Below are 24,071 nucleotides of genomic sequence, written 5' to 3'. Positions count from 1 at the left end.
TATCTTGTATTCTAAGAGGACAATGGCTCTATTTCCTCTTACTACATGATCCGTAAATCATTTTTCTGATGCCCAACCTTCTTAACATTTTCTTTAACCTGTAAGAAACTAGGAAGTTGAAATACAAACACAAAAAAGAATGATATTGAAACATAAAATTGAAAACAAGAGGTTAAAAGAAGCAAGCAGACATTTTACAGTTGAAGTGCTAGTTTTCCTTATCAGGTGAAAAGCTGCATCCCTTGGAAAAATGTACAAGTGCTATTCAATTATGTGCTAGGAGAGGCTAGTATGTTCTCCATTCATAGGGTTCAGCCAAAATAACAGCCAAAACAACGCACTTAGAACCCAAGGCAAAACTTTGACATGCTATTCATCCATGCCATTTCCATGTTTTCTTAATTTTTGAAAAGTCCACAGAAGAGAGAAATTACTCTGCCTTGAAAATGCTTTAAATATGTGTCCCATTCCAGGAAAAACGAAGAGTGAGCATGGTTTTTAATATTAAGCACACAAATAATTTCAAGGTCCAGGGAGGGAAACTGAATTTTCCTTACAATTAACACATCTGCTGTGAAAACACCAGTGACCATTTGATGCTGCCCCAAGTTCTGCTTTTCTACAGAAAGCTCCCATATTCTTCAGAGAGATTTCGCCAATAAAAATAATTATGAAAGTTTGGGTCCTAATCAAGCTGCAAAACTGCTTGCAAGGTGATTTGTGGGCTCCCTCTGAAACTGTTTCCAGTTTTAAAAGGTAATTTGAGCCACCCAGAGAACCATCTATTGCACACAACTCCTGGAGCTATGGTGATAATGAAGTATTTTAATGTACAATCTCCCAGAGAGTGGCAGCATGACATCAAGTCCTATCCATGTCATGGAGAATTACAGCATTTACATTGTGCATGGCAGCAGAACAAGGACCCCACACAGTAATCCACTCCTTTAGGTCACATGAATTACCCTTTAAAAACTGAAAAAAGACTCAGAAGCAGGACTGCAGATTTCAAAGTGGACACTGGATCTGATCTGGTCATTGCCCTAAGTGGTGCAGATCAGAACCAGAGTTCACTGGATTCCATTTCCACTTCCACCCCTATCCCTAACCTGTGCTTTTGCAGAGAATCTAAGCAGACCATTCAAACAATTTCTCCACAGCATTTAGCTATCTTTGCTACATTTTCCCCATCCAGATTGAATCAACGCATCAGTGACTCTAGAAAAAACAACAGCAAGAGAATTTATCCTTCTATGCCTTTATGTTTTATGCTTCATCATCATTTATTAGACTTGGGAAAGGATGATGATTTAAAGCACATAGTGATAGAACTTGGTTAATAAAGACCTTGGTTCAATGGAGACACATAAAGAAGCCTTTGACAAAAGTTTCAAGCATATTAGTTGGAAATAATTGGCCGCTGTATTAACTGTGACAAGAACAAGCAATGCAAATTATCATCACTATGTACAGAGAGGTCAATGCTAGTTCCAGTTCTCCAGGGTTATTATTAACAAGAGGCAAATTGCAATGTTTGGAAAGGGCCACGGTGTCCTTGCTTCCTGTTTCATAGAATGAAAGTTGCTGTTCATTAGAAGCTACCAAAATCTGATTCAGAATAAAAGGCCAGGGCATATAATTATTTGCTTTATCTTACCATTTGTTTAGTCTGAATAAATGCAAAGAATATATTAGCTGAATTGTTTTACCTTTTCCTATTTGTCTGAATGGAGAGGGCAGAAATCTCCTTTTTTTCCTTTCCACAAACTTTTTTATTTTTTGCATACCCTATACTTTGTCCCATCTCTATAAAACACACGTTTCTTTTTAAGCTATATGTCAACTGTAGGACTTGGTTCTACCTTACATGATGGTTCATTCACTGCACACTAAAGAAGTTTAAATCTGAATTACATGAATACCCAACTAAAAGGCTCCTTTACACTACAAAAGTGGCATAAAGACCCTCGCACCTTGATCTACAGTGCATTCACTTGGAAGTAAATCCCATTTATTTCAAAATAACTTATTGTCTTGGGGTCCATGGCAGATGGGGCAGGAATGGCAGGATCCTTCAGGGGAAGATGAGGACAGTGGAATAGGAAGTGGGGAGAGTTCAGGCAGTGATGGGAAGGAGGGTTCTACCCTGCTGTTGAAAGATGTACATGAGGAAAGAGAAGCTGGTGGAGTCAGTCCCAACCCATTGCTAGAGAACTGCCTCCAGAGAATGAGCTCCACAAAGTAGCTGAAGAGGCGGTTGAAAGATCAGCAGAGCCGGCTGAGGTGGAGAATCAGAGGCTGGACTCCATTACCAAAGATATGAAGTCATCTGCATGAACAGACCCAGTATCCTCTTCCCCACCCCCAGAATCACTAACCTGCAAACTCAAGTCTTCTGTCTTATGATGGTAACCACACAGATGATCTTATAACTGCCTATGGATTTTTGAACTGTGTATCTTGTATTGTGAACTGATGCTGAGACCCTGTGCTAACTTCTTAAAGAAAGCTTTCCAGTTTTTTTGAGCTGAGAGTTTGAGTACTGTGTCCAAGAGTGGGAGCCAATACACTAATGTCCTAGTAGCCTTGTGGGCAAATTGCATAAAGCAAAAGCCACTGAAAGTCACTGATGTGGTGTCCCATCATCCCAGACAACACTTTTCATTATCCTTTACTATTGACCATGAGGGCTGGGATGGATGAGAGCTGGAATGTAGCACCCAGAGGGCACCATGTAGAACAGGGTTCAGCACACTTTTTCAGCAGGGGGCCAGTCCACTGTCCCTCAGACCTTGTGGGGGGGTCAGACTATTTTTTTTGGGGGGGGAATGAACAAATGCAAATGAACCTATGCCCCACAAATAACCCAGAGATGCATTTTAAATAAAAGCACAAATTCTACTCATGTAAAAACACCAGGCAGGCCCCACAAATAACCCAGAGATGCATTTCAAATGAAAGGACACATTCTATTCATGTAAAAACATGCTGATTCCCAGACCGTCTGAGGGCCCAATTTAGAAGGCGATTGGGCCGGATCAGGCCCCTGGGCCTTAGTTTGCCTACCCATGATGTAGAATATCCCTGTTATTCATGTTGGTAGGGCCATTGACTACATATAATAAAATCATAGAACTGTAGTTGAAAGGGACCCTGAGGATCACATAGTTCAACACCCTGCAGTGCAGGAATCTCCACTAAAGCTTCTATGATAGATGGCCATCCAAGCTCTACTTAAAAACCTCAAATGAATGAGAGCACGCCACCTTCTAAGGGAGTCTGTTCCACTATCAAACAACCCTTACTGTCAAAATTTTTCTTGACGTTTAGTTGGAATCTCCTTTCTGGCCTTCCAGTGGAACCCTCCCTAAGGAACACCCGTCCATCAGACATCAAACAGATAAACAACTATTTGACTTTTAGAAGACACCTGAAGGCAGTCCTGTATAGGGAAGTTTTTAATATTTGATGCTTTATTGTGTTTTTATATTTTGCTGGAAACCAACCAGAGTGGCTGGGGCAACCCAGTAAGATAAGCAGCATAAAGATAACAATATTATTATTATTATTATTATTATTATTATTATTATTATTATTCCTTTGGTTTGGGTCCACAGCAGGAGAAAACAAGCCTGTTCCATCTTCCATGTGACAGCCCTTTATATATTTGAAGATGGTTATATATCTCTGCACGGTCTCTTCTTATCTAGGATAAACATACCCAATCCCTCAACCTTCCTCATACAGCTTGTGACTAGGGAAAGGATGCCAAAGGTGTCCAGTGAGTGTGCTGGATTTTCAGGCACCAATAGGACCAGACTATTACCATTATTTCATATAAACATCTACATTATTAGTGCACCAGATTTACATATGCTCTTACCTTTAACTAAACCAAGATTTGGAACCATCACCCTACAGGGTTGGCATGGTGAAAGCAGACACACACACACACTAATGATCTTCCATGTTTGCAGACACCCACAATTAAATTTGGGCAGGTCAATCATTTCTAAACACACACAATTAACACTTGTTCTTGTAATTTTGCATGCTTCATTAGTATTCTAAGCTACATTGCCTCTCAACAACTACCCAAGCACATACTAATGATTCTGCCATTCAGTCTTTTCTTTAATGCCACTTTAAAATAAGTAGTAAAGATTTGTAATTAAACTGGCAGACTATGTTCATATTGAAGGTGTTAGGAATTTGACCATTTAGTCATAGCAAAGTAGTAATGCTGCTAAAACTTCAGCTGTATCTACATTTCTAATACTTTATTAAATCAAATCCAAATGAAATAAATGGAGTTCCACAAGTACATTTACTGGACAGAGCTGTTGTTCATTTTGTTTGTGCATATGCAGGACATCTTTCTCACTGATTTTGCTGAAAGGGTAATCAAAGTAGTCTCTGGACCAAACTAGATGATCACAAAATATATAGCATGCAGCTACAAATTACATTTTTCTCATGTAATTAAAAGTGGGAGAGGGGGGAAAGGTCCTACTTGAACTAATGGGAATTTTCCCCTAAGGCTCCTAGCTACACAGAAGAAGGGGTTATTATTTTGATTGCGCTGTGGAGGGAAGAGATAAGCCTGTCCACCCCATGTGCTTCCTTCCTGATAACAGTCAGCCTCCCTGTTCAAGTAGTCAAGTAAAGAAAAAAAGGCAAATGTGTGGCTGCATGCTATGCATTTAGTGAACATTTAGTTTGGCCCTCTGTGGGAAAGTAGATGGAGGGACTGAAAGTTCTTTACTGATTTTGAACCCAGTTGGTATCTATATAAGATTTGAACTGATTTCATATCTGTTTTGTTCCTGTTTTAAATTTGGTTTGTTTGTGTGTGTAGTTTTTCAAATTGTTTTTATAAAAGCAAATGTTTTCACTGTTTTTATTTCTGCAATTGTTCTCTATATGATTTTATTGTATTGTAAACTGCTTCAGGATGCCTCACGGGAAGCAATTCATAAATTAAATAAATAACTCTGTTACAGAAAAAGGATGTTGTGGATGACAAGCGGTTCCACATGACTGATATAACATCTGCACAGGATTCTCCACATAGATTGATGCTTGCTTGAAGATATCACCAATCAATCTGGTGATAATATTGTAACTGCAAATCAACTTAATGAACCCTTTGCATAGCTACTAAATTTTTCATTAGGAAGCAATTGTTATAACAGATAGAAAAAAGTTGTTCTAGCATGAATCCCCCTGCTAATCTATTTGTTTTTTGTAGGACATGCTTCCTAAAAAGAACATTTTGGAAATGGAGTTGATGCAAAGCAATTTTTTCTAGATCTTATGCGAGATAAACAGGTCAGTGTTCAGATCACTGGTAATCTCACATAGGCTGATTTTATTAGTTTTCCTGAGAATCCAAGTCTAGCTGGGCTCTGGCTGATGTCATTCAGGGCAAGAGAGTGACTTTGGGAAACAGAAAGCTCTTTCAAATACTTCTGCAGAAGTGAAGACCACACCTTTATTATCTCAGGACAAACAAGTGAGGAAAGTTCATCTGTTGTGAAAACATGAAACTACAGCAAGTGCCTTTGAGAACATGCCCTTCTGATGAAAAAAAAAAACTACAAGAAAATATCACGGGCGGGATAATAAGGACAGGCAAAAAGGAGGAAATGTTTCATCCTTTTGATCTTCATCCCACACCAGGGCTTTCAGCCTCAATGGATTTGTCTTTGAGAACAGCCACCCCCACCCCCACCCCCACCCTGTCTGGGTTGCAAAGCACCCAATTTGAATAGACACTGAAGTGACAGCTGTCCAATCCCTATGAAAGTTGTGAAATCCTAAAGGTGCATGCAAGTGTTCCCACCTATTGATCCTGAAGCCTCTACAGGAATAATATGTGGCTTGGGAAGATTCTTGCCAAGACCTGTTCCTTTCCTGGGTTCAAGCTGGTGAAGAGTTCACCCCTCTATGATAGTATCATAGAGAAACCCAGTCAGATGAGCGGGGTATAAATATTACTACTACTACTACTACTACTACTATTATTATTATTATTATTATTATTATTATTATTATTATTATTATTATTATTTCAGGACCAGAAGGAGTGTCAGAGTGCATGTTTCTTTCTCTTTTAGCCTCTGAAGCAATCTCAGGGATGAAAGAGATCCTCCCACATGGTTCCTGAAACTGTGAAGGGGTAGTCCCCTTCTCAATTCAAAGGATCATATGGGTTTGGCTCCTTCCTTGCCTTGCTCAACACTGATCTGCCCCAGCTAGTATGGTAAATGGTCTGGGATGATTAGAGCTGTAGTTCAACAACATCTGGTTGGCCACAGGTTAGCCATCCTTGCTCTAAATGGAGGTGGTAAGCCATACTTAGTCCTCTGCCTCTCCAGAGAGCTCAGAGTATAGAGTGGAAATGTGGTGGTTCCTTCACTTCCCAGGAGTGTGTCCACTTATGCATCATCAAAAAGAAGGAATTTGCATACAATGTACTATAATTTAAATAAAAATACAATGCTTCCAATCATAGTCGAAAAGGCTGAAACCCATGTGCTTGCTCAGTTTGCTGACCAGGTTCTAACTGCTGATAGGCAACTTCAAGAACCGGTACTTTAAACCAGACTTTGACTGGACAGCCCTTCGAATAGAGGACACCTTCAAACAGGACTGTCCTCTGTAAAGTATGAGACATTGCCACCTTCCATCCCAAAAACAGCTTTACACAGGGCTGCTTAAGGGATAAATCTAACCTATCTATCATCAAACCATCAGAGTACTAGGTTATTGAAGCCAGCTTCCTCCAGCAAGCCTCCAAGCTACCCAGTGCAGTTGGGCTATACCAAGGACTTCCCTTCTCTTCTGTCAGGGAACATCCTACATATGCAAACTATAAATGCCAATGTCATTAATTCAAAGTACGATTTGTAGCTTTATAACCACAAATTGCATAACATGAGTTATAAATATTGAAGGAGACTTCAGACAACAACATAGAAGGCTAATGGAAGGGTATTGCAAACAAGAAACTAAAATGATCTACCTTGCTGAGGAATTTGTCTGTTGACAAGGTTGCCAGGTCCACTTTATTGTAGGTTGAGGATTACCATAAACTATGCAAGTTAGGATTTGCTTACTTCCCACTTGATGAAGATTAGAACCAGGAATTGAAGACACTTCTTCATAAATCTGAGGTTTCACTGTAAAATAAAACCAGCAACACACAAAAAATCAAATTGCTGAAACAACATGTACCTTATTATCTTTAAAGGTAAACAAGAAAGACCCTCAACTCTTAGGAACTAATGCTGTTGCCAGGCTGAAGTTATTCCAATTAAGACTACAATCATTATTGAGTTATTGGGTTGCCTTTGTTTTTGTTTTTATTATGTATTTTCTGTTTTTTTATATTGTTATTTTATGTTGTGAACCGCCCTGAGATCTACAGGTATAGGACAGTATGCAAATTTAATAAATAATAAAATAATAAGAAATAAGTCATTAATATAAATCGTGTTGTCAACTTACCATTTATTCTCAGAGTGACTGTCAAGTTTTTATGCAAGTTCCATTGCTGAGTGCTCAGCAATATAGTGTATTTTCCTGCATCTTCTTCAGCAACATGTTTTATGATTAGTGAATAACCTTTAATTATATACCGGGCACACATTTCAGCAGCAGGTAACCCATCCTTCAACCTATTAAAAGACAACCAGAATTCATAATTCTGCAACTATTTATGTATATTCCACAGGAAGCATCAGTCAAATATAATCTGTGCTCAAGAAGCAAATTGGGTCCCAAAGCTTATAAATGTTTTAAAACAGTAACGTGTGCTGGGGTGGGGGTGTTAATTACATCTTACAAGGAAAGGGTGGCTGTTGATGATTAACATTCTTCCCACACACCTCCTTAGTAACATTTGGAAAAATATATGTGTAATGCAAAGTTGTTGCATGCTGTATTTCTCCAGTCTCTAAAGGACGGCTAATAAATGAAGAGCAGTGGCAGGGAACCTAATTGCTCTCAAACTGTGAAAGAAGTCCATCTATACACTTTGCATATTCCAGAGAACACAACAAAACACACAGTGTAGATGAAATGCAAGTGTTAAAATATATGTGCAGCTATGCTAAAAAACCCTCCAAAAATAAGTATTGTGAACTAGCACTCTACATGCATGTAAGGAATTGTCCTATTCAGCTTGTAACACAGCATTTAACAGTAATGAATTCAACCACAGCTGCTGACATTTACAATTATTTAAACAAAAACAAAGACGAAAATGAGATCAAAACTGATAACATTGTTTTCTATTAAAATTATACCAAAGCACTCCGTGAAAGGCTTCTTAAGATAGTGTGCAGAAGTTGTATAAAACAAGTTTAGAAAGAATGGGTCACCAAAAATAATTATGTCATCTCTTAGGGCCAAACTAAATGTGACATTAAATGTGTGTTGCTATCTGCCTGTCCCTTGCCACAGTGAAATACCAGCCATTGTGGGGAGTGGGTTCCTGTGGTGGGATTGTGACAACTTTTATTATGAAGACAAAGGACCTTACAATTAAAATGCTAATGGCAGGTGAAGGCCTCCAAGGTTGCTTTTCAGGTTAAGATGGGTGAATCCAACACAGAGTCTGCCAGAGATTCATTTGAATCCAAGCTTGAACCTTAAACATTGCACGTGTTTGACTCATGCGCGATCGCGTAAACATGCAGCACCAGGAAATAATGAAATAAATTGGTTTAAATTGCAAAAAGGGCAAAAATGACCCCCAAAGAGTGGAGAAACTGCAAAAAGGATGCAAAAAGAATGGGAAAATGGCCAGCAAGCCAAGGAACCTTTGCAACTGCAATCCCATGAGCCTTTGCACCAAACTTTGAGTTCTGTGGATGGTTGGAGTTTGTAGTTTCCGCATCATCCTCCAGCAATGAGGAAGACCAAGAGCCCCCACTGCCACCATTCATGCCAGTCTGGTAAATGCTGCTGGCTTTTAAAAGGGTTTTTTAAGGGTTTCCAAAGGTTTAGAAGGTGTTTGCAGGCTTTTTAGATTGTGTTCCCCACTATATGCAATTTCACACTTATGTGCAGTACCCGAGAACATAACCCCCACCTAAGTGGGGAGGTGCCTGTATATTATACTGAATGCCACAGGATTTACTTTGAATAAGCACACTTAATACAGTAACTGCAGTAACTCCCTGCCTTTGCCCCAAGACAAATATGCACGGAGGTTGCCATATTTCAAAAAGCTTAAATATGCTGAGCTTTTTGGGGGGCCAAAGTTGTTGGCATTCAGCGATTTCTATCCAGACACTATTTCCGATGGCCGGCTGTGTCCGGGAAATATGGCAACCCTAAGTGAAATAAACATGGCTACTTTGTAAGCTTTGAAAATATGCATATTAACAGTAACAAATAATTTATTCCAAGTTCACTTCAGGGCATGTTTATTCATCTTTTTATTTGGAGGTGCAATGTATAATCCTGAGCAAGCATGTTATATTTCCAAATAAGTAGCTTCTTTCTGTATGCAGAAAAAAAGTGTAATCCTACCATACAACCTCTGGTGCAGGAAACGCTTTCACTTTCATAGAAAGTCGATAGGACTTCTTGCCAGATATAACGTCCAGTACATTTTTTCTTCTATATTTCAAACTGATGAATGGTTTATCTTAAAAAAATAAATCAAATAAAATTATGTGTTTAAGATAGTGATCTGGACAAGTATAACTGAAGCCACTTGATCACACAGATATAACACAAATTGGGACAGCAACCCTGGTCTTTTACACAAAAGTCATCCATCACTAAGTATTCCATTCATTGCCCTGGAATATGAATATCATACATTCTGCACAAACATAATGTTTCTTACCATAAATATGAACAGTTGTTTTAACTGATCTCACAGATAGGCCACTTGTCACATTGCAGGTATACTCTCCTTTATCAATATCACGGACTTTATCAACAACAATAATACTGTAGAATAGATTGGGTTCATCGTTCCTTGGTATAATGCTTTTAGTTATGGTCCCTCTTTTGCTTGCCTAGACAGGAGAAAAATATTTACATGGAAAAAAGGTATTAACACACAACTTCTACCTCACAGGGTTGTTGTGAGGGTAACATGGTGAAGGAGAGAGTCATCTATGCCACCTTGTGCTGCTTGGAGGAAAGGTGGGATATAAATATAATGATAAATAAATATAAAATAAAATAAGCTGCTGTTTGTGGTTTAATCAAGTAATGCAAATTTAACACTTTACAATGCCCCATTGTGTTGTGTGTTTCACAATTTCAAACAGAGTCTACTTCGCTGCAGTTCAGAAGACCACACAACTACCAGATTTTTCTGTGTATAAGACTAGGTTTTTTTCCTTTAAAATAATGTAAAAAATTAGGGGGCATCTTATACACAGATACATCTCCCCCCATTTTCTTAAATCTGAGTAATAGGGAGTGTCCTATACATAACATAGGGGCATCTTATAGACAGAAAAAGATGGTACTTCATATAGAAAATTAATTTCTGAAAGGGGCCCACATATCTATAAAAGAGAAAGATACTATATAGTATTTGTTATTGATGTCTAGCTATTAATTACACTAGTATTAACCTCATCTGATACACTAGCAACCAATTCCAATATTTGTAAATTTTAATAGCTGCTTCTCTCCGGGAATAACAGGAAACTGCAATGCTCACAAACAGCACAAAGAAGATGATGGACTCATAATCAGAGCATGGTGGTAAAGGATATACCAAAGGGTAGCAATCAGGGTGAGAGTTATTGGGAGTCAGCAGCCAATATATTGGGTTTGACTGTGGCTATTCAGATCTTTGTGCAGCCATGAAGCTCAATAAGTAAGGCTTGGATATTCTCTCTCAGTCTAAAAAGAGAGGGTGGATAGAGGAACATAAAATGAGATTGTGATATTCTTGAAACATATGAATTGGCACCACACACAGAGGATCACATTCTCGTACTGTGGGCATCAGGTGCTTTTGGCATTAGAGGCTAGTAACAACTTCCATCTAATTAAGTGACAATTTGACACTCTTTTCTTATGCTAAATAAATACTGTGGTAGGGAAGGTCCTGTTGGAGGTTAACTATGAACTGCTACCTTCCTCTAGCATAGGGGTAGCCAATGTGGTGTCCTCCAGATGTTGCTGGACTCACAATTCTGATCAGCCCTAGCCAACATGACCAATGGTTAGGGGAGATAGGAGTTGTGCTCCAACAATATCTGTAGATTCAGTGGCTACTAAAATAACTATCATGACTTTAATATTCTTGCACAGAAATCGGATGGGTGAGCAGTTCCCATGTGTTTTTCACCAATGGCAAAGCTTAGCTAGGTTTACTTTGGATTCCTGACAAATACTTTTAAGTGGCAGCTGTTTGTGTGCATGCTCCTGAAATGGTGAGGTGTTTAAGCTCACAACTGCTGTTTAAAAATAATTGTTCACATAAAAAGTGAGATCTTGGACATATGAATTGTAGTATTTTCTCTAAGGTTGAGTTGAAAAACTGTCTGTTACTTCAAGAAAGATGGCAAAAATGTTTTCTTTAAAAAGAATACTCTTAGTTGGTAATAAGTACCAACATCATGAAATCTAATAAGTTTAATTCATTCATTCATCGGTTGTTATGAAATCAACACAAATGCATTGTGTAAAGCTTGCTTGGTCATTCGAGCAGGAAACTTTCTAGAAAAAGAGGTGCCAGAACTCCTCATGAACACCTCCTTCATTCTCTTAGAATGGCAATGGCACCCATCTAAGAGGTGGTGGAACATAGTTCCAGTGAGTTCCAGCTGAAAAAAACCCTGATCACCCCAAGGGAATGTAAAATATGGGAAGTTCCTCTTTTTGTGGAATTATATTTTTAGAAAAAAGCAAGAGTACCCACCTCACCAGGATAACTCCATGTGATCTGCACTCTTGTGTTCCAGGCGGTAGTGATTGTACAGTTGAGGACAAGCTTGTCTCCTTTTAATAACTTGACTGGTCTTGAGGCATTTAACCGGACACTATGGATTTCATTGTCTACACAATACATCAAGAAAGAAAAGTGAATCCGATGATTAATTAATTAAATAACTGAAATTACTGACTGAGGAAACCAAAAGATACTTACTCATCCTGAATGTCAGGTATTTTGTGCTGTATTCATGGCCATTAATACTTGTTTCACAGCTGAGAAGGCCTATGAATTTATATGTTGCATTTGGTATTATAAAGCCCTTTGTACTATCCCAGATTATTGTCTTCCCATCAGGAATGATGTTAACTCCTGGCATCTAAAAATAAAATGAATTCATTACTTCTTTTTATTGTTAGGTGCTTCCCCCCTGAAACTAATGAATGGTTAATTTATAAAAGGAATTTTAAAAGTTCCTGAACATAACTAAACACCTGTATGAATATATTTACTCAAAGGGCTTCCAATAGCACTTTTGTCTCATAACATAAAAAAATGGTGTAGAATGTGAATATTTCATGTTTCCCCCCCAAAATTTCATTATTCATAATTTTGCAATAGCAAATGGGATTGCTCAGGCTTTATTGCTATGCCACTGACTTCCTGTTGACCAATATGGTTCTGTCGGAAAATGTGCTTCATTTGCAGATGCATGATCATCACATACCAGAACACTATTTTTGCCTCAAAATTGGCAGTTAGGGGATTTTCTAATGTTGACAGCAGGCCATTCCAGACAAGAAACAAACCTCGTAGTATGGGAATTTGCAAACACACACAAAAAAAGAGAGAGAGAGGGAGTGTGTGTGTGTGTGTGTGTGTGTGTGTGTGTGTGTGTGTGTTTGGATATGAAAACATTTAAAGAAGGAAATCCAGCCTATTATAATATATAGTGGCATGTATATTTGTCAGGCATGTCCGTGACATCACAGCACAACTTAGAAGTCACAAATGAGCACACGTGGCTTAGCATGCCCTAATGTTCCAAATTACAGGGGCTTCTCTATGTAGAGCTAACTACAGAGGTCGGTAGCCAACATTGTATCCAACATTGTGCCCTCCAGATATTGTGGACTACAACTCCCATCATCCTTAATGGTTGGTCAGCTGCGGCTGATGAAAGCTGTAGGCTGTAACACCTAGATGGCAACACATTGGCTATCCCTGCTGTAGACTGTTATCATCTCATGGCTTTGACTGAGCCAGAAATGAAAGCATCATAGAATCATAGAGTTGGAAGGGTCCCCAAGGGAATCCAAATCAGGAATCTCAATGCATGGTTCCCTATCTAATTTGAAACCATACCAGACCCTGCTTGGCTTTGCAAATGTGCTAGCAGTTTTATTGCTGCACTACTGAGCATGCTTATGCAAGATCTTAACTTATCCAGGCATGGCAAAGCTCAAGACTGTACCTAAGCACAGGAGACCAAAGTGAGGAAGCAAAAAGACACCATCAATTGTGCAGGAAGAGTATGCCAGCTTTCCACAAAACAAGTGAGGTGCTAGAGTGGGAGGGCATTGAGGTTGAGTGCCTTCTAGCTGCCTCTCTGCCCAAGTGAGCACCTGCTGTGTGCATACCAGCTATGTATTGAGTCATGCCACCCACATGAAGAAGCAAGGCAGCAGCAGGAAAGGCTGTATGCCGGGCAAGCCACCTCTTGTGTAGTTTGTGCTGTAGAACCAAGGCAGCAGCAGAGGCTGCATACCAAGGCACCCATGGAGGTGAGTCACTTCTGGATCTCCAGGGCTCACACCATAAGAAATTTTATGCTCATAATGTTAATGAGGGGGGAAACTATGTTATTATTTTCAGCAACAGGAGCAGAAAGTGAGTTCAATATGCTTATATTGAGTGCATGGGGCAAGGGGGCTAAATATCTTCTTTACACTCCTACCTCCCCTTTCACCATAAATTTAAGAAATCTCTCCTCATGTATGGAAACTAAAGATTGATTGCTGCTATACACAGTACAAGGGAACCTGTGACCCCCTTTTTAAAAGTCTAAAATCCATACACTACTGAAGCATAACAAAGATTTAAACATCAGATAGTATTCAGATACCTAACAGGTCATCAGTTTAGAAGGCACTGAAGTGATGGAACCTGTCTTTACACTGGCTCCTTTGACTATTGCTGTTTTAAAAGGCAGTAAAACATTATTTGTTTTGTTTTGTTTGTTTTATTTATTTCATAAAATTTATATACCACTTGACCATTAAAAAACTCTCAAAGTGCTTCACAAAAAGAATAAAACCATAACATTATCAGGAAAAACCATAAAAGCAACTATTTACTGTAAGTCATTCAAAACATAAAGCCAACAATAAACAACAAATTAAAACATATAACCCCCATTCTACACATCTGGGTAGGCTTGTCTAAACAAGAACGTTCATGTCAATAGCCAGGGAGTTCCAGAATATAGGTGCTACCACACTAAAAGAACCCAATTATCTCGAGAGTGGAGGAGCAATTGGGCTATAATGAAGGGCAGTATACAAATTTAATTAATAATAATTATAATAGTGCAGCATCCAGCACTTAATCTGGTTGGGCAGCACCAGTTGTGGGTCAACTATGCTCCATGGTATGAAAAGAGGAGGATCTTAGCACCCATTGCTAGGGTAAAAATATATACACATAGGGGTGCTGGGACTGGTCACTGAGCTTGGAGCTTTTGATTTAGACACTTCTGAATCAAAACCTAGAAATCTGCACTGATTGTGACAGTGAAGACTGCTAAGTATACTATTTCTTCTTTAATAAAGTTGGTGATCATGGATCACAAAGCTCAGAGCTGCAAAGCAAGTCACCTCCCTTCATTTTATGTTATTTCCCCAGACAGGAAAAAAAAGTTTTAATCGAATGAACAACAATCACAGCTTAGACTAAAGTGACACAGTGGAATATACTTCCTTATCTTTACAGCATCTCTGCTAAGAAGCCATAATCACAATTTAAATGATGGGAGGAGTGTGTCCTGTACATACAAATACTTTCTGCCACATTATAGCCTGCTGACTGACTTTCTAAAGTGTCTTGAATTCTAGAGAGCCTATTGTGGTTACTGTTGCCAGATATAAACATTTCCCTTTTGATCCTTCAACTGATTCATCATTGCATATACAGACAATGACAATAAGGGGCATGCACAGCCCACTGTTTCAGGATATTCTGTCGAAGATAAAGTTTCCACCAAAGTCATGAATGTCTGCAGGCGGATTGGGAGGCATTCATTTTATAGCGCAACTGTTGATGCTGACTTAGCACTGGTGGTAGATGCATTGGGAGGAAACGTTCCCTTTGATTATACATATAAAATCTTTAGGAACACTGGATCCATGATCTACCCTGACGAGCAGCAGCTCTCCAGGGTTTCAGGCAGGGGAGATTCCAAGCCCTATCTAGGCCCTTCTGCACACAAGGCCTTTCTGAGCCTAGATCCTTCTCTATACAAGGCAGATTCTCTGCCACTGAGATACAGCACTTTCCCTTTATTTATTTATTTATCTAGCTGGGCTGGAGAACCTGTGGCGCTCCAGAGTTTGTTATACTCCAAACACCCACAATCTCTGACCACTGGCAAGGCTGGCTGGGACCGATGGAAATCGAACTGGGATGCAAACAGGATTTTAACGATCCAGTACAATGTATGTGGTTTGGTCCTTCTCTCTGCCTGCAAAGGAGGATACCAGTTTGCATAAAGTTTGTATGTGCTTTGTGCCACATGCAAATTTATGCAAATCTGCATTTTGAGGGGGCAGAAGTCACACACAAGTGATAAGATGCTTGAAAGATAGAAGGTAAACAGATGAAATATCACCATAACTGCATTTCCATATTAGGAAAGGTTTAGCCTATTCAATTTCTGTCTGCCACATAACTGTTAAGACACAAGAACCATATTTCTCCTCCAATGTCAGTCCCAAATCGTGCAAAGTTCTCAGGTTTCATGAGCTGCAAACCAGTTATGTTACTGCAGGTCTTTCCACCACCAATGCAAGAATAGGAATGATATTTCAGATTGGGGGGTGGGCGGAGAGATTTACAGCAACCAAGATTCAGAAGAGATGCCCGTGCTTGGTTAAATTCAAGATTACATTGTTATATAGCACATAGCACATTCCTATTATAAGAGCATTTGTTGTGGTTATTTATTTATACTTCATAACTATAGCAATGTTATCAGCATTGGACAGTCTCCCTTTTCTTTTGTTTTCCTGAGCAAAAAGGGTTTGAGTCTTTCACACAAATATACCTACTTAAATGTTTATCTCAGCAGCAACAATCTACCGGTACATCCCAAGTTGCTACCACAATCAACTTAACAGCAGTTACAGCTGTATTTCTCTAAAAAGGAACCAACACAAACTGGCTCACAACAATGGATTGCATTGCAGTTTAAATAATCCACACTCTCTCTACCACAGTGTTTACTTGCAACACAGATGGACTAATGAAGGACTTTAATTGATTTTTTAAAAAAATTAATGTTTACATTCTCAGAAAAAATAATTTGAGTTGTAGCCAATGCTCACTAGTAGACAGACAGAAATTAACAGGCAAGGCTAACTTAGATACAGCAATTTCAGTGGGTTTACTTGGAGTTTGTATGTACTTTGTTGGATACAACCCAACATTTTTTGCATGAAATGACTTATCTGCTAAGCAAAGGATTGTTGCTCAGACAACTAAGAGGAATTCATGCTCTTGGTAGCTGAAGTTTAGAGCTATCTTTGCTGCAACTTTTTGCTTTGTGTGGACATCACAGTTACATTAAAATCCTGCATTTCTCAATTGTTTTCTCTGGAAAACAATCACTTCCTTACCAGAGCAAAGCGAAGAATGGCATCAAAATAAACCAGGAAGTCCTTTTTCCATTGTCTAAATTGATAGAAAAAGTAGCCACATATGCACCAGAGAAATCCATGACTTCAGAATGGAAATTGTCTTAAGAAGGGAATTCCAGGTTTAGTATGAAACCATTTTTTTGCCTTCCACAGTGCATTTGTCAGCCTGGTTTTGCCAAAGCATTCCATCAATCACAACTGTGATTTCACACATTGGCTAAAAATACTGCAAGGTGGGAATAGGGTCATTTGTCATGAAGCAATCATTGTATGTGTGCACATTTTGCTTCATAATTATTGTTGTATATTAGAGAATTAACTTTAAAAATAATGTTCATTATCTAAGAAAGTGGTTCCCAATTAGGGGTCCAGGGACCCCTGAGGGTCTGCAGAATGCACCCAGGAAGTCCACGGCCCCATCCCTTGCCTTCCCCAACTATATTCTTTTCATTTTTGCATGGTAATATCACAAATTTTATGGTCTGTTTTGAAATGGCAATGCGATAACAATTTTGACGTGGCAATACACAGGAATATATTGCTCCTCACGTGAGGGAGAGCATTGTGATTTATGTTGAACATTGTGAATTATGTTGAAAACCAGATATCACTCAACGCTAATCTGTTTTTTAGTATACCTAAAATCCTTTGCTTATTAGGGGCTACCTCACATTTTGTTCAAAAAATTGCTTTGTGGAGGTAACTACCATAGAGTTATCAAAATTTTCAAAAGTAGGGGGTCCATGGCTTGGCTTTTGAAAAACAGGGTCCTCAGTAATTAGCTAATTGGAAACCACTGATCTAAGACCCACTCCCACTGAATCTGGATCCAGTACAGCAGTACCATCTGTATAAACACACCCTTTTTGTTGGGGGTTGAGTCCCAAAACATCTCAAAGGCTACAGCTTCGAAAGGATGCATGCAGGCCAGCTGAAATCACTGAGTAAGCACTACAGCACACTTAACATAATTTTAATAACTGAACCACCTATCTGTAAACTAAACCTCAATATATTTCATTGGCTTTTTGCTTGGTTTACTGAGTTGAAAAGCATTTAAACTTACTGTGCTTAATTTTTCTTAATTACCATACAGCTATGGAAACCCCCCATATAGATATTTCTGTGTGGTAAGGTGGGCAGTGCAATTTTTTTGTGACAAACTGAGAAGAAAATTTTTGAGGAGGCAGGGAGGGTTTAATGTGGGGATGTAAAATCAACAAAAATAAAGTTATTGGTTGAAAATTGTTAGCTAATGTGTCATGAGGTAAATACGAAGCTGCAGTTGACCCAAAAGTGGTCAGAATAAAAAGAGCAAGCTTATCCTGTTATTCAAAACAAGTACACAAAGCTTTTAAAAAAATATTTTGTCAAATAGCTTAAGAAACTCCCATGCTCTGCTCTGTGCTTTCACAGTTTCACTTGCTGGACCACAAACAACTTGCTAGACTACAAAGAACACTATGAGAAGTGTGTAATTTCTTAGGCATGTCTTCAGAAACTCTCTAGAACACGGCAAATATAAAAATAGCTCTCAGATGTTGAGACTTGAGGTTGTGGGTAGTAGGTGAGATGTTGTATGTTATTCAACAGTGGATGTGTTTGGAGGAAAAATAAAATACACTTTTAAAAACTTTGTTATATATCCAGACTGATGGCTCCATCAGAAGTGAGGGACTGAAGTACAGACAGTGGGAAGATGGAGAAGTCATGGGTGCTAGAGAGCGTGCAGTCATAGAATGAAGTGGAAGCAGATGGAGCTGTGTCATGCAGTTACTTCAGCTGAAGGCTGACAGGAAGATGAATGTTAAGCCCAGATGACAAGATAACTTGCATTTGTTTAGTGTAATAAGAGTTCAATTTGATTCCAGTGCATTTGCATTTGACTATTTTCCCCCAGGTCTTCTGTTAGAACTATATTCTGTAAACTGTTGCAGTTGGATTATTGTGAAACAAATTGACTCCCCCTCTGGCTGAATGGCTGTTGTTCATTTATTTCCTCCTCTAGAGGGGTGTGGCAATCGAAAACACCCCATGAAATATCACCACAGAAATTCGTTCTTGCTCGCCTCTTTTTGATGCCTTAATACAACTTTCTGCTGTCCTCCTTGAGTCTGTCTACATTCTGCACAGCCAATTATTTTGCTTCAATTTGACACTAGTTCTTTCAATGGAGGTAGAAACATTCACTATACTTCTATAAATAAAAACATTACTAAGCTGCATAAATTAGCCTTCCCCAGTCTGGTCCTCTCCTTATGTTTTGGCACTCAACACATGGGGATCAATGGAAGTTGTAGTCCAAAACATGTGGAGGGCACCAGGTTGGAGAAAGTTAGCATAAACACCGTATAACAGATGTAGGAAGCAATCCAGTTTTACTTAGCAAAATCCAAATACCATTTTTAATGTAACAGGAATATCTGGTACTGTAACTCTGCACGGGATGATAAGTTCTTCTCCATAAAAAACACGTATCATATCTGGCAGATCTCTGTTAAGCTTTACAAACGGACTGTGTGTGTCTGCAAAAAGAATAACAGAAAAATTAAGTCACAACAAATGACTTCAGTACACAAATGCAAACAAGACCATTATCCAATAGAGAGTCATGGACACTTACACCCATTGAATTGTGGTTCATGTTGTTAAATCAGTATGGGACATATCTGCCAGCCAGAAAAATGGGCTGGCTTGAGGAATTTAGGTCAGTGTGTTAAACTGTGTAGCTGAAGCTATGCATAGACCTGAACAAGCCACATACTCAGTGGGAAGTGTTTAATGGTTGCAAACTCTTCACCACACAAGGTCACAATAATTTATTTTGCACATTCCCTCCCCCACCCCCACATCTGAGCATCAATGTTCATAACTAGGACTCATTTCAATATATTGAAGCCAGAGCCCTTACAGCCAAAGGTTTTGAAATCCACCATATGCATCTCCACTTAATTTCTTTCATTGAGTTTATCTGGGAACTATATTTGCAAAACTATTTTTTTCTGAAAATCTGTTCTGTGCTTTGATATCCTATTCATCTATCTTGTGCCATATAAGGTATCTCACAATGCAATACTATACATGGGAAGCCTCCCCAGTCATGCAATTTTATTATGTCTTTGAGGTTTAAAGCTACTGATTTTATTTCTATTTCTATGTCCATTTGTTTCTAATGTTTTACTTTAATGAATATTTTCTATTGTTTTATGTAAACCACTTAGAAGTTTTGCTGACTTCAGTGGGGCTTACTCCCAGGTTAGTGGGTATAGGATTGCAGCCTTAGGTTGCTAATTGCTCTGCAGCTATTGTGACTGCCAAGGACTTCTTTGTTTGTTTGTTTTAAGAAGAAGGAGGACAAAAAAATTGCCTAAGTATCAAAACAGACTAACAACATTTCCTTTGCAATATGATCCAAGGAAAGATGAAAAGTTATCCTGCTTCTACAGTTGTAAAAGAAACACTTTTTTTTTCTGTGCTGGGGCTACAGTTATAAAGGGGGGTCACCAGCTCTTCATATCGCCAGTGAAATGCTACTTGTTACTACTCCCTTGAGACTCATTCATCCTTGTCACAAAATTAAAAGCTATTCTCCAAAACCAGCAAACTTTGCAGAGCAGTTTCCTGTATGTATAACCTGCAGGCCATTTTAAGTATGAGGAAGAGCTGCCCTAAAGATTGACCGTAGTGTCTGCAGACACAGTGTCACCACTGGCTGATGCCAATAATGTACTAGTGGGGGGAGGGGAGTCATCTTGAGCCTTGCATCCCTTTTAAAGAGTGACAGGAAACCAGTACAATATGTAAAGAACATTCTAACTTTAACGGATACGTTCATGTCACCAGTTCCACACTTGAGGTGACAGTCATGGGCCACTGAATGGCATTGTCTTTCTCCGACAATACTAATAACTGTATATATTCAAAAGTAATTTTTCCTTCCGCTTACAAGTCACAGCTACACATTTAAACACAAACAACCTTCCAGATAATCCCATGTTAATATATCTGTAGCTTTCTTTATTATCAAATAAAATTAAAAATAACAGAGTACTGTACTCAAAAACTTTGAGGGGAAGAAGAGCAGAGGCAATGTTGAAGGGATGCAACACATTTTTCTTTTCTTTTTTCTTCTGGATTTTTTTAAAATTCCAGTGGGGGTGAAATAAATTATACCAGCTCCAGATCTGGCAAACTTTGCCACCAGTGCTGGAGTCAGATCATGGGATGGGCATGCTTTGAATCCTGTAGACCTCCAGCCTTTGCCTACATACCTCCACCATGCATTGATTTTGCCCTCTCCAGAGCTCTGACACTGGGCAGGCATGGGCTGTGGACCTTTCTATACTCTCACAGAAGAGGCATACAAGGTCAGAACTCCCTCTCCAAGGGCAGGCCCCTCTCTTCACCCTTGGACAGGCAGACCCAAAGAATCCTATGGCCCTTGAGACAACCTCCAAAGAACCATAAGTTTGCAGACTGTTTATTAATTTTGTGTGCTTTTTAGTACAAATAAATCACTTTCCCTCTGTTGCTCACAGGTTACTGACCCTCCCACTTCCCAGGTGAGTAAATTAGTATATGTTGTTCACTAAATCAAAGTGGTAGGAGAAGGAGCAAAGAGGCAAGAAATTGAACTGTAAGAAACTGGAGATAAAAAGAAAGTAAGATAGGGAGCATTTTGATGGATAATAGATCTTCCAATTAAGTAACTATTAGATTTTCAGGCTCTAGGCAGAGGATTGTCATAGTCCCTATCATAAACTTTCAGGTATATCAGCCAATTCAGCACTCTTCTTGACATCATCAGGGAGTTCCACTCTTGTTGTGAGCCCAGGGCCGTTTGCAGCCTAAAGCCTTCCAAATGTTTTCCTACCTTTGATTAAAAGGAATATGCATCACATTTTCTAGGACAGCATCTTTTTAATTATTTGTCTGAAGGCTTTTCATAACCTTTATTTAATTTCACTTTCCTTTCCATCTTAAAACATGGCTATAAGGGATATAAAATATTAACCCTAGGGGTAAATTATTTCATTTAGAAGGAGATAGAACTCACTTGTATAGAAAATAAAGGAAATTCTCGATGTTCAAACTTGGATGTTACAATTAAGAACTCTGCCTCCTATATAATATTAACTCAAGAGTTTTATTTAATATGTATTAAGGTAAACAGTTATTGTACTGTATGCAAGAGGGAGGGATGTGGTTGAGTGAATCTATGTCATTAATTAAGCTAAGTCTGTGATATTTTGAAAGGGAAGTGTGGTAAGTTGAACAAGTACAGATGAGTTTAGATAAGTATCCTTTGGCACTTTGAGGGTGATTGGCTTTCCTGAGCCTTGCCATTCAGGACTTGTTGAACTTGTGTGCAGGATACAGTGCACCTTTGAGGCTAACCTGCCTTACCTTACCAGAGTTGTGGGACACGAGGAAGAGGGGGCTCAGGAAGGCCGACCTATTCACCTGAATGGGTGCGATTCAAGGAAAAGGGTAATGCCCCTCCCACTGAGGAAAGGTGGCTCACCCAATTCAAGTAATCCTATAAGTGAGTTAAGAGTTAATATCCTAAACCTAGCCTTTAAAAGTTAGTTTCGAGCCACCATAATGAAATGAATGAAATGAAATGTGGCCCTAGTTGAAACCCATTTATCTGGAGTCTTGTCTCATTATTTCCAATTGTAAAACTGCTTGTAAAATACAGCTGTGTCCTCAGGCCATGCAAACTTTTGTAACAAAATAAAAAAATTCCTTCCAGTAGCACCTTAAAGACCAACTAAGTTAGTTCTTGGTATGAGCTTTCGTGTGCATGCACACTTCTTCAGATACCTGGTATCTGAAGAAGTGTGCATGCACACGAAAGCTCATACCAAGAACTAACTTAGTTGGTCTTTAAGGTGCTACTGGAAGGAATTTTTTTATTTTGACTATGGCAGACCAACACGGCTACCTATCTGTTTTGTAACAAAGATTTCAAAGCAGATTTGGTTCACATGAAAGGTGCAAAATTAATATTCCGTTTAAAAGTCTTTATTAATCAGAAGGAAATGCTGTAGGCAGTCAAGAATCTTTATTTTATGTTACTCATTAATCAAATATTAATATTCATTTTTATTAAGATGCTGGGGGAGAGGACACCCCCAAAATATGCATGAGAGAAATATGCAAGTTAATCTATGAAATGTAGCCAACATCCATGATTCTGAAATGGTACACTATCATCCACGGAAAGAGAAATACATGAACACCCTCTTATGCACCCTGTGAAAGATCACATATTTCTCTTTCCCACTGGTGACAGTAGGAAAACCGAGCAGTCACAATAATCAGGATTGTGGCCAAGCACTATAACAGGTTAATGGATGTCACTCAAGCACTAACCTGATAGTAAAAAATTAATTTCCTAAAAGTCAATTACATTGTTCTTTGACATTCCAGTGCTTTTCCTGGCAATGGGGTGGCATTTCACACCTTTTGCCTAAAAACGCACACACCTAGCAACAATAAGGATATTACTCAATATATATATATTTGATACTGTAAGATATGGTTCATGCCATATTCTAATCATTTAATAGACACATTTCTGGTCCGCTTCCTTTCAGATAAAGCATGCAAAATTCCACATGCCCCAAGTCTTTCCTGTTCTTTGTTTTTTCTTAGGCTGGTAGATAAAATGTTAACTCTATTTTCCATTTTGAATTGCATTCCCATGGTAGCCAAACTACATTTGACATAGGAGATCTGTGACTGAATCTCCCAATGCCTTTTTCAAATCTGAAAACCTCTGAAGGGGATCCAACTTAGTCTGGGGGCAGTGGCACTGTGGAAGATGATATAGAACCCTTCCACCCACACATACACATTCATTTCAAGTCTGTTCTAGAACAGGGGTGGCTAACCTTTTGCAGGCCAAGCACTGCACTGATCCATGGCTAACCCTCCAACAGTCACATGCCAAAGTGGGTATAAACAAAATGTATAAGTGGGTGTGGTGAAGGTGTAAAGTAGGCATGGCAAATTTTATTTTGAAAAGGAGAAATAGGGGTGGGCAGAGGGGAATAAAAATCACAGCATATCATAGGATCACACCACAGGGCCCACAGGAGTGGCCAATTCCCACCCCCCTTTATTTAAAATTGGAAAAAAATTGTGTAGTACACAAAAGGCTGAGGCATCAAGGCATGACAGTGGAGGACCCATTGGAGCAGTGAATATACATAGAAAAAGAAAGAGAGTCT

The 24,071-nt window shown here is 38.9% G+C and overlaps 1 protein-coding gene across 7 annotated transcripts in view; it reads right to left on the bottom strand.

The window, feature by feature from the left end:
- Nucleotides 1-24,071, bottom strand: part of FLT1 (fms related receptor tyrosine kinase 1) — a 138,959-nt gene that overhangs the window by 74,888 nt on the left and 40,000 nt on the right. For all 7 annotated transcript variants that reach the window (XM_083498858.1, XM_083498859.1, XM_083498857.1 and 4 more), the window contains 7 exons: nt 19,234-19,358; nt 12,137-12,299; nt 11,909-12,045; nt 9,866-10,040; nt 9,544-9,661; nt 7,513-7,682; nt 7,028-7,184 (listed from right to left, as the gene is read on the bottom strand). In XM_083498858.1, coding sequence (XP_083354984.1) covers nt 7,028-7,184; nt 7,513-7,682; nt 9,544-9,661; nt 9,866-10,040; nt 11,909-12,045; nt 12,137-12,299; nt 19,234-19,358 — 1,045 coding nt within the window. The remainder of the gene's footprint in view (nt 1-7,027; nt 7,185-7,512; nt 7,683-9,543; nt 9,662-9,865; nt 10,041-11,908; nt 12,046-12,136; nt 12,300-19,233; nt 19,359-24,071) is intronic.

Source organism: Podarcis liolepis, assembly GCF_965112155.1.
Source record: "Podarcis liolepis genome assembly, chromosome: 4".
NCBI lineage: Eukaryota > Metazoa > Chordata > Lepidosauria > Squamata > Lacertidae > Podarcis > Podarcis liolepis.
This window is presented reverse-complemented; position numbering and strand designations above follow the sequence as displayed.